Source organism: Terrapene carolina, unplaced genomic scaffold (assembly GCF_002925995.2).
Source record: "Terrapene carolina triunguis isolate 2854851 unplaced genomic scaffold, T_m_triunguis-2.0 Scaffold67, whole genome shotgun sequence".
NCBI lineage: Eukaryota > Metazoa > Chordata > Testudines > Emydidae > Terrapene > Terrapene triunguis.
The window spans coordinates 30202219-30218566 of NW_020664418.1; the positions used below are offsets into that span (position 1 = coordinate 30202219).

At 45.6% G+C, this 16348-nt stretch overlaps 2 protein-coding genes across 3 annotated transcripts in view; both read left to right on the forward strand.

Annotated features, from left to right (window-relative positions):
* The window catches only part of LOC112106606 (tropomodulin-2), a 63547-nt gene that overhangs the window by 6083 nt on the left and 41116 nt on the right, over positions 1-16348 (forward strand). The window contains exon 1 of one of the 2 annotated variants that reach the window (XM_029910775.1): positions 1593-1744. The exons of the other annotated variant lie outside the window; for it this stretch is intronic. The gene's annotated coding sequence lies outside the window, so the exon portion shown is untranslated. Of the gene's footprint in view, positions 1-1592; positions 1745-16348 lie in introns of those variants that run through there. 2 annotated transcript variants of the gene reach the window in all.
* Positions 1721-4829, forward strand: LOC113406080 (tigger transposable element-derived protein 1-like). Its single transcript, XM_026648457.1, has 2 exons — positions 1721-3821; positions 4676-4829. The coding sequence occupies exons 1-2, from the start codon at positions 2122-2124 to the stop codon at positions 4827-4829; spliced, it is 1854 nt and encodes a 617-aa protein (XP_026504242.1). The 5' UTR covers positions 1721-2121.

The following is a 16348-nucleotide window of genomic DNA, read 5'->3' on the forward strand; positions in this document are numbered from 1 at the left end:
GTCCATTGAAATTACTGAGGCTACTCAAGGAACAAGGTACTACTCAACGAGAGGAAGGATAATCCAGTGGGTAGGGTGTTCGCCTAGGACTTGGAAGACCTGTTCCCTGCTCTGCCACAAACTGCCTGTGTGACTGCAAAATAGAGATAATCAAAAATGTGAGAACAAATACATTGAAGAATGTGAGGTGCTATTTCAGTGCTATGGTAATGAGGACCATATAAGTGTGATAGATAGATAAGAGGAGCAGAATCTGGCTGTGAATTCTTTGACAATTCTTGTTTAAAAAGCTGCTAATATGTAATGTACATGTTAGCCTTGCATTTGGGGTAAGTGTGATCACATACAATTCTTTTTACAAAACAGTTAGAATTTGGGAGATTGGTAACTGGACGCAAGAGCTTTTCTTCTACGGATCACAGGTACTTCCATGAGTCTGTTGTGTCTCCTCCCTCCTGCCTCTGGTATAAGAAACTGTCTAGAATAGACTAGAATAGTTGAAATCTAGGGCAGACTGGCAGTGACTGAAAAGTCTTAGCATGTTATAGCTGGCGTTACCATGTTTGGTGGCCCATGTGAAACAAGGGGTGGCTTTAGTCCAGTTGCTATGGAACAGGCATTCACATCATAAAAGCCGCCATCACATGTGACACTCTGAGTCATTCCTGAGGGCTGTGCACAAACAAGCTTGATGGGATTAGTGACAGTTACTGCAGGACTCATATTTCTGTGTTTTAGGCTGTTCTGATTTCTCTGTGGGATTTCTACGAGCCAGGCAGTACGTAACAAGGTAGATGGGGTAAAGAGAGACATGCAGAATCCAAAGGATTTTTGCCATCAAATAACAGTTCTGGGTACCTTGGTCATCATCTCACCATGGTAAATCCCAAAGGGATGGGCCCTGGGTGGTTTCCCTTTAGTCATGATGGAACTGCTTGGGACTAGGGCGCCACGCCGAGTGCTTGCGGAGGCTCCGCCCGAGGCTACCAGCCACCTGCAAAGCAGTTGCAGGGGCTACACAGTGGCAGCCCCGCCTTACTGTCGTGCGTCTGCCGACACAACGTTCCATCCGCTCCCCCCCTTTGCGGAAGGGGGGTAGGAACACAGGGGGCGGCAGCCCGCCCAAAGCAAGTTAATAGCATTCCAGCGCCTGCTTCGGTCTAGCAAAGGGGAGAAGCGGTGTAGGGATGCACAGAACCTGGCCCTACTCCCATGAAAGTCTGTGAAATTCATGGGAGCTTTGCCATTCAGTTCAATGCCAGCTGCATGTCTCTGCCCCCGCCTGCACACAGCAGGGAGGAGCACAGCCCTGCAGCAAACATTATTTTTCTCCTCTTACAACAGTCACAGCTACATTGGCTGCAGTGCTGCCCCGGTGTTGCGTGCATGGTTACTATGGGAGGTACAGCAGGGCTGGTTTTTCCAGGGCACCCTGGAAGACAGGCCTTTGGTCCTCCAGCAGAACCTGCAAGTGAAACTGACTCTATTACTAGTCTTAGCCTAAACCCAAAGGGCTTTCAGTAGGGGAGCAGATTACCATGGAGAATGACATGGGTTTTCCAAATTCTTTCCCTTTCAATAGTTGATTGATGCTGCATGACCACAACCACTCCAGGCTGAAGGGAGTGAAGATTAGCACGTGCATGCGCCGTCCGAAGGAGGGAGTGGTGCGCTCCAGCAGGCCGGGATAGCGTGGGTTCATCATCACTTCAGTTTCTGCAGGGAAGTGTTTGCAGCCACTGCCGTGAGTCTGTTGTGTCTCCTCGCTCCTGCCTTCATCTGTGCTGCCTTGTAGAGTGTGAAGCTACATTAACAACAACGCGTTAACCCTTGAGGGTTCAGCCAAGTGCTATTTCATCATTTAGCAGTAAGGCATTCCCTGAGAAATATCCCACCTGATATCAACACGGTTGATTTAGGAGAAGTTCATGAGTATCCTCTGATTAGTGACTGCAGGGAGATTTGGGGAAAGGGAAGCTGCTGCTAACGTGCGTGAGCAAGAAACAGAAGGGGCTCAAGGAGCTAACATAGGACATTGTTCCAGTGACCCTGTGCAAGTCTGTTTTAAATGTAATGGTGGAGGGCTCATTGTGATTGTACTGTACAGTATCACCCAGCATCATGAGTCAAAAACGCCGAGCAAGTCATAGTGGAGTGCTTAGTAGTAGCAGTAACACTAGCAGTAAGAAAACCAGGAAAACCATTAGTTTGGGTACTAAATTAGACGTTTTAAGGCATTTTGATGCAGGTGAGCGTGCGGTAGACATTGGCATCACTCTAGGTCTTACTCCAACCACTGTGAGAACAATTCGGAGTAATGCCGACAAGATCAGGGCTAGTGCTCGGTGTGTAACACCGCTTAGTGCTACTAAAATAAGTCGATCAAGAAGTAGTTTGATGGAAAACATGGAGCGTCTTCTCTCAGTGTGGATAGAGGACCAAAACCAGCGGAACATACATCTAAGTATGCCTGTGATACAAGTTAAGGCAAAAAGTTTGTATGACAAATTAAAGAGAGACCAAGGTGAAGGATCACAGACAGAGATGTTCATGGCAAGTCGGGGATGGTTTGATCGGTTCAAGAGGCGCTTCCACCTGCACAACATGAAGATGTCCGGTGAGGTGGCTAGTGCCGATACTGCAGCAGCTAAAAATTTCCCCGAGTATCTCAAGAAAATAATTGAGGAAGGAGGCTATTCACCTAAGCAAGTCTTCAATGTCAATGAAACAAGTCTCTACTGGAAGATGATGCCTGAACGGACTTACATTTCCCGAGACAAGAAGACAGCACCTGGATTTAAAGCAGTTAAAGACCGCCTAACCTTGCTTCTAGGTGGTAATGCTGCTGGAGACATGAAGATGAAACCGCTGACAGTGTACCAATTCGAAACACCACGAGCTCTCAAGGGATTTTCAAAGGAAGACCTTCCGGTCATTTGGAGATCCAATAAGAAGGCATGGATAACTGGAGCTATTTTTTCAGAATGGCTGACTCTCTATGCCGTCCCTGCATGGAAGGAATACTGTGCCAATGAAAATCTTGATTTCAAGATTTTATTACTTATTGCTGATGTACCAGCTCATCCAATCAATCTGGACGACCTGTGCGAAAATGTTAAAGTTGTCTTTCTGCCACCTAACACCACATCACTCATCCAACCTATGGACCAAGGAGCCATCGCTGCATTTAAGGCATATTACTTACGCCGTACTTTCGACCAGCTCATCAGAGGCACTGATGGAGAAGGCAAGCCTACGATTCGGCAATTTTGGCGTGACTACAACATCCTCAAGTGCATCAATAACATTGGTGAGTCCTGGGCTGAAGTTACTCAGGCATGCATGAATGGTGTGTGGTGGAAGTTGTGGCCTGAATGTGTCAATGACTTAAAGGGATTTAAAGATATTGTCCCTGCTATGAAGAAAGATATTCTCAGCTTGGCCAAGAAAGCAGGTTTTGATAAAGTGGAAGAAGCTGACGTTACACAACTTCTGCAGTCACACGGGGAAGAGCTAACCAATGAAGATCTGATGCAGCTGGACATGATGAGAGCAATGGAAGACGAGGGCCCAGAAGTAAAAGAAGAACCAACCCATCAAAATTTGACTGCCAAACGTCTTTCTGAAGCTTTCCAAATGATTGAAGCTGGTTTGCAGATCCTTAGTGATGATGATCCTGACAGGGAACGCAGCTCTAAAGTGATTAGGGGAGTTGGTCATCTAATGACTTGCTATAAAGAAATTTACCAAGAAGAAAAAAGGAAAGCAAAACAACCATCTCTAGATATGTTTTTTCGAGTTGTGACGGTTAAGGAAGAACAGCAAGAGGAGCAGCCGGACGATCCACCCTCTTCCACCTCTGACTCCACCACCTCAACCAAGCTTAACAATCATCATTGCTGAGTACAGTATTATATTGTTTAAAACTTATACCTGCATTAAATTGTTTGTTTAAAATTGTTTAAAAGTTATACTGTATATGTATATAATGTCTTTTGTCTAACTCCCCCCATTTACATTAATTTTTATGGGGAAATTGGATTCGCTTAACATCGTTTTGCTTAAAGTCACATTTTTCAAGAACATAACTACAACATTAAGCAAGGAGTTACTGTATAATCATATGATTACCATCCCCACCTTTTTAATTGGATTCCATACTATTAGCTTTGGGCCTATAAACAGTGCCCTTTTTGTGATGTTGATCACCCTGTTGATTTTTTGTGTGTGTGAGATATGCTTTTGGAGATTCCATCCAGTTTGTTTCCTTTGATCTAATTATTGTATAAAATAAGCCTATTTAAAACTCATTATTATAATTGAATTGTTTCATTTTACAGCATCCAGTAACATATTAGGTGCCTCACAATACAGAGGAGACATGGCCCCTGACTGGAAGAGTTTAGAATCTAATACAAGATTTTACAGTCACTCAAGACTCATTCTTCCAAGACTGAGAGAAGGTGTCTTTAACTAGACTGCATAAGAATATTACTCCTATACACATTTTACATCTGCTGTGTTATAACCCCTTCATACTATGGTATATCCCCAAAGGACCTGCTGTGTTATAACCCCTTCATACTATGGTATATCCCCAAAGGACCTGCTGTGTTATAACCCCTTCATACTATGGTAGGTCCCCAAAGGACCTACTGTGTTATAATCCTTACAGGCTAGTGAAAAGGGTCCTCAACAATAAGCAGTTTCTAGTTTCTGATGGTGCTACAACATTGTCAAAAGTGTTAAAACAGAAACTATTAAGCTCAAAAACCGTGATGTCTCCAAAGTCCTGTAGTGACAAGGTTCCTACAATGCAGATGGTGTGAATCATAGAATCGAAGGACTGGAAGGGACCCCGAAAGGTCATCTAGTCCAGTCCCCTGCACTCAAGGAAGGACTAAGTATTACCTAGTCCATCCCTGAAAGATGTTTGTCTAACCTGCTCTTAAAAATCTCCAATGATGGAAATTCCACAATCTCCCTAGGCAATTTATTCCCGTGCTTAACTACCTTGATAGTTGGAAAGTTTTTCCTAATGTCCAACCTAAACCTCCCTTGCTGCAATTTAATCCCATTGCTTCTTGTCCTATCCTCATAGGTTAAGGGGAACAATTTTTCTCCCTCCTCTTTGTAACAACCTTTTATGTACTTGAAAACTGTTATCATGTCCCCGCTAAGTCAGGGGTTCTCAACCTTTTTCTTTCTGAGCCTCCCCCCCCCCCCAACATGCTATAAAAACTCCACGGCCCAGATGTGCCACAACAGCTGTTTTTCTGCATATAAAAGCCCGGCCTTGTGTTAGGGGGGTATCAAGTAGGGCAATTGCCTGGGGCCCCACACCATAGGGGGCAAAGTGAAACTAAGTTACTCAGGCTTCAGCTTCAGCCCCAGGTGGTGGGGCTCGGGGCTCTCAGCTGTAGTCCCACGTGGCGGGACTTTGGCTTTTTGCCCTGGACCCTACTGAGTCTAATGCCAGCCATGGTTGGCAGACCCCCTGAAACCTGCTCGCAGCCCCCCAGAGGGTCCCGGACCCCTGGTTGAGACCCACTGCTCTAAGTCTTCTCTTCTCCAGACTAAACAAACACAGAGTTTTCAGTCTTTCCTCATAGATCATGTTTTCTACACCTTTAATCATTTTTGTTGCTCTTCTCTGGACTTTCTCCAATTTGTCCACATCTTTCCTGAAATGTGGCACCCAGAAATGGACATAATATTCCAGTTGAGGCCTAATCAGCGCAGAGTAGAGTGGAAGAAATACTTATGTCTTACAACACTCCTGCTAATCCATCCTAGAATGATATTTGATTTTTTTGCAAAAGTGTTACACTGTTGACTCATATTTAGCTTGTAATCCACTATGACCCCCAGATCCCTTTCTGCAGTACTCCTTCCTAGGCAATCATTTCCCGTTTTGTATGTGTGAAACTGATTGTTCCTTTCCAAGTGGAGTATTTTTGCATTTGTCCTTATTGAATTTCATCCTGTTTACTTCAAAGCATTTCTCCAGTTAGTCCAGATAATTTTGAATTTTAATCCTGTCCTTTCAAGGCACTTGCAACCCCTCCCAGCTTGGTATGGTCCGCAAACTTTATAAGTGTACTCTGTATGCCATTATCTAAATCATTTATGAAGATATTGAACAGAACCAGACCCAGAACTGATCTCTGCGGGACCCCACTTGATATGCCCCTCCAACTTGACTGTGAGCCACTGATAACTACTCTGTAGGAACAGTTTTCCCAGCATGCTAAAATCCCCCACTTTTGCTACTGTTCTATAAACTAAGAACAAAACTACATACAGTGTGAAACACTGCTTTGGGAGAAGGACACATGCACTTTAAAGGAAATAATTCAACAGGATTTTTCAATTTAGTAGGAAAAAAATGTTGATTTTTATACTCAGACCTGAGAAAATTTTCATTCATTTTACACATTTCTAAAAATACATGCTTAAAAATGAAAATACTGCTTCACACCAACTACAGCAGCACCAAGTAGTCTGTTCCAAGGACCAGAACACGAATATATTTTAAACTATTCCAGTAATATTAGTGAATGTTTCTCTTATGAATGCTGACATATTTGAAAGAGTAGAAACATTCCTTACTTCCTTTGAATACCCTCAGACAGCTGAACAAAAGAGTATTAAACAAGAGATGGAACAAATCAGTTACGTAGATACTGGATCCAATGAATGGGGTTGGGTCCATTATGATTAAGAGCAGTATTCTTGTAACACAAACACATGTGCAGTAAAAATGGGATGATTGTTCCACAGTTATCCAGCAAATGGAGCTCTCCAAAGTATACAGTTAATCCAGTCCCAGACAGATTGTCTTTCTGATCTCCAAGAACAGCTCTGAAAATCAGGTTGTTGAAAACTGCGTGTATTGAGAAATTCTAAATTGACATTTGCTTTTTCCAAATAAAGTTCCTTATTTTGATAATTTTTAAATGTAAACACAAAAAGCAGGATTGAGATTAGTTTTACAACCATGAGCATAAGGGAGATACACATAAGAAGTCACTTTCAGCAGTACATAGTTGTGCCTTGGTTTTGAACCAGGAATATTTCAGAAACCTCAGGAGAGTCAAAATGGAACCATTTGGCCCAGCCTGTCACAGATGGATATTACTGATGTACAGGGAAGTGTTAAAAGGACCTACACCTTTTTTTCTCTGTATGATCAAAAATGACTTTAGTTACAGAGCCTGCCACAACAATAAAAAGCATGGAGGAAGAAAATGAAAGAGAACCTCACAAAGGCACCAAATGGAAAAAAGAGAAGGCTGATCATGTGAGATGTCTTTTTAATCAGGGCCCCTGTGGTTACAATATAATACATTAAGTGAATGAATAATCCAGTATTATACATAATAATACACCAACTTTGACAGCCCTACATTCTTTTCTGAGGGCAGTAGGGATTGATTCTTCAGGACAGGGCTGGCTCCAGGCACCAGCTTAACAAGCAGGTGCTTGGGGCGGCCAAGGGAGAGAGGCGGCACCTGCGGCAATTCGGGGGCGGCAGGTCCCTCACTCCCTCTAGGAGCGAAGGACCTGCCGCTGAACTGCCGCCGCCGATCGCGGCTTTTTTTTTGCTTGGGGTGGCAGAAATGCTGGAGCTGGCCCTGCTTCAGGATCCTCTTTGATTTTCTCTTCTGTTTGCTTCCAGGTCTGCAAAAACCTTCCTAGGAATCTGCAAATTAAGGAAACTATATTCAGGGCCACCCGGGGGGGGGGGGGGGGGGGGGGCAATTTGTCCCAGGCCCCAGAGGGGCCCCCACAAGAATATAGTATTCTATAGTATGCAACTTTTTTTTATGGAAGGGGCCCCCGAAATTGCTTTGCCCCAGGCCCCCTGAATCCTCTGGGCAGCCCTGACTATATTGATACTTTCCTCTGGCTCTTCCAGTGTGATTTCTCTGATTCTGCCTCTCCTTTCTGACTCAAGTCATTCCATTAACAGGAACAGGACTACTTCATGTGTAAAAAACGAAGCAACAATGTAAGGATTTGCAGGAGGATCTGGCTCTTAGAATGCAAGTCCCTCAGGACAGAACTACCTTTTTATTTGTCTTGTACAGCATGAGCACAGTGTTGACACTGAACAAATGATAAATAATGTTAAGTAACCTATTTTTTCCCCAGACTAGTTTTTCCTCAGTCTCTAAACTGATTTATCAGGTATTCCTTTAAAATGTTTATTCCCTTAACACGTGTTCATTGAAGAGAGCTTCTCTGTGCTGCTGTAAAATAACTGACTTCTGTTTCTGATAGCTAGCTTTTAGTAAATGGATGTGTCCCTTTGCTCAATGGCTACATTTATAGGGGAAAAAAATCACAGTTAGCTTATGCCTTCCCTATCTGAAAATTCAGGTGGATGTTTTAGAGTTCAAGCATAACCAGCTGAGGTTACATACGTCCTGCATCAATCTCTCAATTCAAAGCAGGTGCTGAAAGTTATCAGGATATGTATACACATGGCTTTCCCCCCCCTACAGACAAATTATAACTAATATGCATTAACACAGACAATCTCTGGGCTTGCAAGTCCAGGGCTGTGAAGCATTGCTTTTTATTTGACTAATTTATTACAATACTAATTTGTTAGGTATTTGATTATTAGTAAGAACTTAAATCCTAGCACTGTGGCAACAAGGTAACATTTCATGTAAAAAAATAAAGGGTTCCTGTTTTTGTCTCTGAATTACGTCATGAAAATTTCCATTGATATGTTTAAAACCTGTTTGACGGAAACAGTTTCTCTTTAAATAGAGGCTTTTCCCCCTTAGGGCAGGTTTCGCGTTAGCTTACATTATCTTCCTAGCAACTGTTTTAGTCCTATCTAATATCTACCTAATGCCTGCAGCTGTAATGCAGATGTTTATGGTCGCTCGGGTCTACAGACTACTGGGGCCATTGTCCGCAGGTGGCACCTTACGCTTTTTGGACACGTCGCAAGGATGCCACAAGACGTTCCAGCAAACGCCATTCTCCACGTGGCTTGTAACATCTGGGATAAAATTCCACCAACCAAGGGATAGAGGCGGCCCAGAGGCAGACCCCCCATTACATGGGTTCATAAAGTCTGTTCCAATGTTGGACTCTCAGGCCATCAAGCCTTTGCGGTTGCGCAGGAACGGACCAAATGGCGAACGATCGCTACGGATGACTGTCTGGCTAAGCGTTGAAGAAAGAGAGAGAGAATGCCTGGTAGAACTTGAAGAGTTATTTTGGGGTAATATTAGACTAGGTCTGGATTTTTAGGCTGAACATTCAGAAGTCAGATACTCTATTCCAAAACCATGCAGCTGCCTTGTATCCTGGTAATGCATCTGTTACTTTGCAATTTACATGACAATTAGTTTCTTTATGTCTGGCTTGACAGTTCCCATTAAAGTCAAATGAAAGACATCCATTTACTTTAATGAGAGTTGGAGAGTTGGCCTTGATAAAGAAACTAGCCGTCATGTAAATTGCAAAGGTATCCATGTGAGTCTCTAGCTATTTATAGAAATCAAATTCAAACTTTCTTTGATCCGGATAAGATGAAAGACAATCATTAGGGAATAAAAGAAGGAAGATGAAACATCAATGGATCCTCTCCCTTTGATGTAGAAGAGGTTTCCCATGAAGTCATATAATAATTTAGATTTTAAATTTTTTTTTAATAATATTAAATTTATTCATAACTATTTGAGATGTGAAAGTATCTACTGGAAACAAAGTAGTTTTCTTTACTATGTCTGATCAATTTATAGTCTGCCGCAGGTTGTGATGATAAATTATACTGATTGCAGTTGTTTCCTTGTTATAAATTATGATGAATAATTATGCATTGACAATATGTGGACTTCTTTTAAGTTGATATTTTTCTTGTTTCAGTTTAAACAGCAAGAGCAGGTTCACTGGATCTTCCTTTAAAAATATTTTTCATAGACTACAAAACCAGAAGGGACTACTGTGATCATCTAGTCTGCTCTGTTTATAATACAGGCCACAGAACTTCCTTTAATTATTTTTTGTTGGAATTAGAGCATATCCTTTAGAAAAACATCCAATCTTGATTTAAAAATTACTAGTGATGGAGAATCCACCACAATCCTTGGTAAATTGTTCCAATGGTTAATTACCGTCACTGTTAAAAATGTGCACCTTATTTCTAATCTAAATTTACCTAATTTCAGCTTCCAGCTATTGGATCTTGTTATATCTTTGTTTGGTAGACTGAAGAGCCTATTATCAATTTTTTTGTTTCCCATGTAAGTACTTTTAAACTGTGATCAAGTCACCCCTTAACAAAAGGAAGATTGAGCTCCTTGAGTCTATCACTATAAAACAGATTTTCCAATCCTTTAATCATTCACATATTTCTTCTCTGTGCCCTCTCCAATTTAAAGTCAGAATGGAGGAGTGTGGAGAATGTAGGGCATCAACAGAATGAAGTGCGGTGTGGTTTATTAGTAGTCATCCCATAAGAATGGAGATCAACTTTCCTGGGTTCAATTTCCAATTCTGCTGAGTGATCTAGGGAAGGTCACTTAACTTCTCTGTGTCTCAGTTTCCCCATCTCTAGAACAGGGATGATAATATCCACTTCACCAGGATGCTGTGACATTTAATTAATTAATGTTTGAACAGTGATTTGACAGCTTCATTTGAGAGTCATTTAGGGTTCAATCCTGCAAGGTGCTGATCAACTCCTAGAGGTTATGATACCCTCAACTCCCACTGACTTCAGAAGCGTCTCAGCACCTTTCAGGATCAAGCCCTTGAAGTGCTATGGGTTAAATCCACCTAGACATGGAGGACCTTCCCCACCATTTAAGAGTTGTGTGCAGGATGGGGTGCAAATGAAGTGACTATACAACTACTACAGAACACTACAGCACATCTCTTTAGTAACACTGGCTATTGCAAACACATCAAACCTGTCCCCTACTCTCTAGATTAGCTTTCCATAGAATATCGAATCAAGTTCAAGGTCTCAGTCCTTATTTTCATAGTGCTCCATGACCTGGTCTGCTATATTTAAAAGATTCACTAAAGCTCTTGGATGAAGGCCATGGTCAACAACTCACTCTTCTGACACAATGTACTTTTCTATCAGAAGGGAAAAAATCATCTATGCAGGAGACAGAACTTTCTTGGGGCCTGGTCTGAGACTGTGGAATGAACTCCCTCAGGAAGTAAGGACATCAAAAACAAACAACCCACCTTACTAAAACAAAACACTCCACTGCACACACTTCTTCCCCTGCAGAGCGGATGAGAGAACAAACCACATGGGACCAAAGAGAGCCATGTTACTTAATGCAGTACTGGAAGATGCCCAAACACTACTGTGATGTGCTCGGTTTAAGAACCTATATACAGTAACTCCTCACTTAACGTCATCCCAGTTAACGTTGTTTCGTTGTTACGTTGCTGATCAATTAGGCCTTGGCTACACTTGCGAGTTGGAGCGCATTAAATCAGCCCCAGGCGCCCTAACTCCTGAGGTGTCCACACTGGCAAGGCACGTAGAGCGCCCAGACTCCGTGGCTGGAGCGCCCCTGGTAATCCACCTCCACGAGAAGCATAAAGCTTGCTGTGCCCCGGCTGGAGCACCGCAGTGCCAGTGTGGACGCCCTGGTCTATTAATGCGCTCTGATCAGCCTCCATGAAGTGTTCCACAATGCCTGTTCTAGCCACTCTGATCATCACTTTGAACTTTATTGCCTTGCCCTCAGGTTACCAACTGTCAGACCTGCCCTTTAAATTCTCTGGGAATTCTGAAATTCCCCTTCCTGTTTTCTCAGCAAGGCATGTAGTGCTCTCAGTGCATCTTTCCAGGTGACCATGCCTCCAGTGCCAAGCGATTCCCAGTATGGAGCAATGGCGAGGTGCTGGACCTCATCAGTGTTTGGGGAGAGGAAGCTGTCCAGTCCCAGCTGCGCTCCAGCTGTAGGAATTATGATACCTATGGGAAAATATCAAGGGCCATAATAGAAAAGGGCCATGACCGGGACGCAGGGCAGGGTTAAAGTGAAGAAGCTGCAGAATGCCTACCACAAAGCGCAGGAGGCAAACCACCGCTTCGGTGCTGCCCCCACAACCTGCCGTTTCTACAAAGAGCTGGACGAGATACTTGGGGTGACCCCGCCTCCACTCCAAAGAGCACCATGGACACTTCAGAGGCCATAGCAGCACACAGTTCAACAAGGCAGGAGGAGGAAAGTGGGAGCGAGGGTGCTGAGGAGGAGGGGAGCCCAGAGCCAGAGGACAGCCTGGCATCCCTAGATGCATGCAGCCAGGAGCTGTTTTCAAGCCAGGAGGAAGGTAGCCAGTCGCAGCGGACTGTGCTTGGGGAAGAACAAACAGCAGAGGAGGTGCCTGGGTAAGTGGCTTTTATTTTGGGAAGGTAGTTGTTCAGTGCGGGCTCTTGGGACGAGGAGGGTTGTAGAAAGAAGGGTTAGGGCTGCGTGCATGCCTAAATGCGGAATTGAGAGAGCATTGATGTGCTCTCTCACATCGGGGTTATCGGCCTCAGTGATCTCATCGAAGGTCTCATGCAGAAGCTGGGCAATCCGCTTGCGCAGGTTCCTTGGCAGAGCTACTGTGCTCCTTGTCCCAGTTAGGCTAACATGTCCGCACCACAGTGCCGTGAGGGACAGGGGGACCAGTGCTGCACACAGGCAAGCGGCATAAGGGCCAGGGCAGAAGCCGCATTGTAGTAGAAGACCCTCCCTTGCTTCCCAGGTCACCCTCAGCAGCGAGATAACTTCCAGGACGAACTCATCCTGTGGAAAATGTGGGGACAGTGTTCAGTATAGGGGCCCCTTGCAGCTTTTGGCTCTCCCCAAGCACAGAACCCCAGAGGACGCTACGGCCCTGAAACAATCAGTCTCCCTTGCCCCTGTGCTTACTCACCATTTCGGGGCTCTTGTGGGTTATGTGCGCTCACTTTGGGACGAGCATTTTCTGCTATTGTGTGCACTGTGCTTGTCTTTAAGTTTGGCCGAATCATTGCTCTGTCTAGTGTGAACAATGCTGCCTCTTTTAAGTGTTGCATTTTGACTTTACAGATGCAACCTTGAGATCCTTCCTTGTTATCAACCGCCGAAAGGCTGCAAATAATCAGGAAGCGTCCGCGAAGAAGCAAGGAGGACCTTCTGCATGACTTCATGCAGCAGTCCCTTACTGAAAATCAAAAAGTACAGGAGTGGCGGGAGACCGAAAGGAGGCTCTGCCAGCAGAATGCGGATCGCCGGCACCAAACCACGGAGCAACTCCTAAGCATTATGGAGCACCAAGCGGACTCGATGCAGGCGCTCATAGCACTGCAGACGGTGCAGATCCACGCCCCCCACCCCCCGCAGCCCTTGTCCCAAAACTCTTTCCCTTGTGCCCCCATGTCACCGCCAACCCACTTTCCCCAACATCCAGTTTCATATCGCCGCCAGCTGCCTCCAACACCTGTAGCTTAACCACCCAGTCCTGAAAACTACGACCCTTACCCACTGCACTCAACCCCCATCACCATGCGTTTTAGCCAGCCTGAAGTGCAGCACTCATTGCACGGCACTCCAGACAGGAAGGCTGAGTATGATAACAGGACATATGAAAATCTGTGATTGTCCCGTTCCCCACCCCGCCCCTTCCCTCCTCCCACACAGCACAGATGTGTCATGCCATGTGTGTTTCCCCAGCAGTTGTTTCTTTTCAATAAATTAATTCTTTGGCTTTGCAAACATTCTTTATTGCATTAAGTAAAAGATAGCGTAGCCCAGGAAAGCAACAGGCACTGCAAGTCAGTGCATCATATGTAGCAAACACAGATGCCTACTAGCATTGGAACCACTGCACTTCACACCCGTGCAGGGCACCAAACATTATTGGTGGCTTTCAGCATTGAATTGCTCCCTCAAGGCATCCCTAATCCTTACAGCCCCGCCCTGGTCTCTGGCTGTTCAAATTCAGCCTCCAGGTGTTGAACCTCCATGGTCCATGCTTGAGTGAAGCTTTCACCCTTCCCTTCACAAATGTTATGGAGGGTACAGCACGCGGATATAACCACGGGGATGTTGTCATTGGCCAGGTCCAGCTTCCCATACATAGTGCCAGCGGCCCTTTAAACAGCCAAAAGTACACTCAATAGTCATTCTGCACCGACTCAGTCTGTTGTTGAACTGCTCCTTGCTGCTGTCAAGGCTCCCTGTGTATGGTTTTATGAGCCACAGCATTAAAGGGTAAGCAGGGTCTCCAAGGATCACAATGGGCATTTCGACTTCCCCTACGGTGATCTTCTGGTCTGGGAAGAAAGTCCCGGCTTGCAGCTTCCTGAACAGGCCAGTGTTCCGAAAGATGCGTGCGTCATGCGTCTTTCCGGGCCAGCCTGCGTTAATGTCAATGAAACGCCCACGGTGATCCACAAGCGCCTGGAGAACCATAGAGAAATACCCCTTTCGATTAACGTACTCGGAGGCTAGGTGATCTGGTGCCAGAATTGGAATATGCGTCCCATCTATCACTCCTCTGCAGTTAGGGAAACCCATTTGTGCAGAGCCAGCCACAATGTCATGCACGTTACCCAGAGTCACAGTTCTGAGCAGGATGCGATTAATGGCCCTGCAAACTTGCATCAACACGATTCCAACGGTCGACTTTCCCACTCCAAACTGGTTAGCGACCGATCGGTAGCTGTCTGGAGTTGCCAGCTTCCAGACTGCAATAGCCACACGCTTCTCCACCATCAGGGCAGCTCTCAATCTCATGTCCTTGCGCTGCAGGGTGGGGGTGAGCTCAGCACACGGTCCCATGAAAGTGTCTTTTCTCATCCGAAAGTTCTGCAGCCACTGCTCGTCATCCCAGACTTGCAGGACGATGTGATCCCACCACTCATGCTTGTTTCCCGAGCCCAAAAGCGGCGTTCCACTGTGGTGAGCATGCCTGTGAATGCCACAAGCAATCTCGTGTCATATGCATTATGCGAGTCGACATTATCGTCGGACTCCTCACTGTCACTTTGTAGCTTAAGGAGTAACTCGACTGCAATTCATGACATGCTGGCGAGACCCATCAGCATATTCCTCACAAGTTTGGGATCCATTCCTGCAGACCGAAAGGGAAGACAGAGCGCGCAGTACAAAAAATGTTGAAAGATGGTGCCAAATGTGGACGGAAGCACAGGGATTGCTGGGATGCGAAGCGATGCATCATGGGGCATTGGGACAGGACCCAGAATGTCCCCCACCTCCTCTCCCCCTTCCCTTTCCCACAAGCTACAGCGCCAGAATGGGAAGAGGTGCTCTGTGGGATAGCTGCCCATTATGCACCGCTCCCAGTGCCGCTGCAAGTGCCACAAATGTGGCCATGCCACTGCGCTTGCAGCTGACAGTGTGAATACGCAGCAGCACTTTCCCTGCTGCAATCTCCGAGGGCTGGTTTAACTCCCGGCGCTCTACATCTGCCAGTGTAGCCATGCCCTTAGAGAACATGCTCGTTTAAAATTGCACAATGCTCCTTTATAACGTTGTTTGGCAGCCGCCTGATTGTCAACTGCTTGCAGGAAGAGCAGCCCGTGGGAGCTAGCTGATGGGGGCTTAGAACCAGGCTGGACCGTTAGCCCCCCTATCAGCTCCCCCTAAGTTCCCTGTGCAAAGCCGCCCAGCAGGCTATCAATTGCCGGGCAGTTCAGCTGCCCCTCCCTCCACTGCGTGTGCTGCTCCTGCCCTCTGCCTTGGAGCTACTCCAGGGAGCCTCTTCCTTGCTGTGCACAGCGGGGGTGGGGAAGAGGGGTGTTAATGTCAGGGTGTCCCCCTGCTCCTGCAGCAGGTGCGGGGGAGGGGACACAACAGGACTCAAGACAGAGGGAGCTTGCTGGCAGCAGCTGCTGTCTCAACTTGCTGATCTACTTAAAAAGGCAATGTACTTAGAGTGGGGTCAGTGTACTTAAAGAGGCAACGCGTCTCTCTCTTTCTCTCTCTCTCTCTCATACACACACACACACAGGGTGTGTGTCTCTGCCTCTCTCTGCCATGCTCTGTCTCCTCTCTCCAGTCCTGCTGCCTTGTAGAATGTGAGACTACATTAACAACAACGCGTTAACCCTTGAGGGCTCAGCCGAGTGCTAGTTCATCATTTATCAGTAAGGCATTCCCTGGGAAATATTCCATCCTCTGATTCCTCCACCTCAACCAAGCTTCACAATCATCGTTGCTGTGTACAGTATTAAATTGTTTGTTTAAAACTTATATATGTACACACACACAGAGTATATCGGGGTCGGCAACGTTCGGCACGCGGCTCGCCAGGGTAAGCACCCTGGCGGGCCGGGCCAGTTTATTTACCTGCTGAC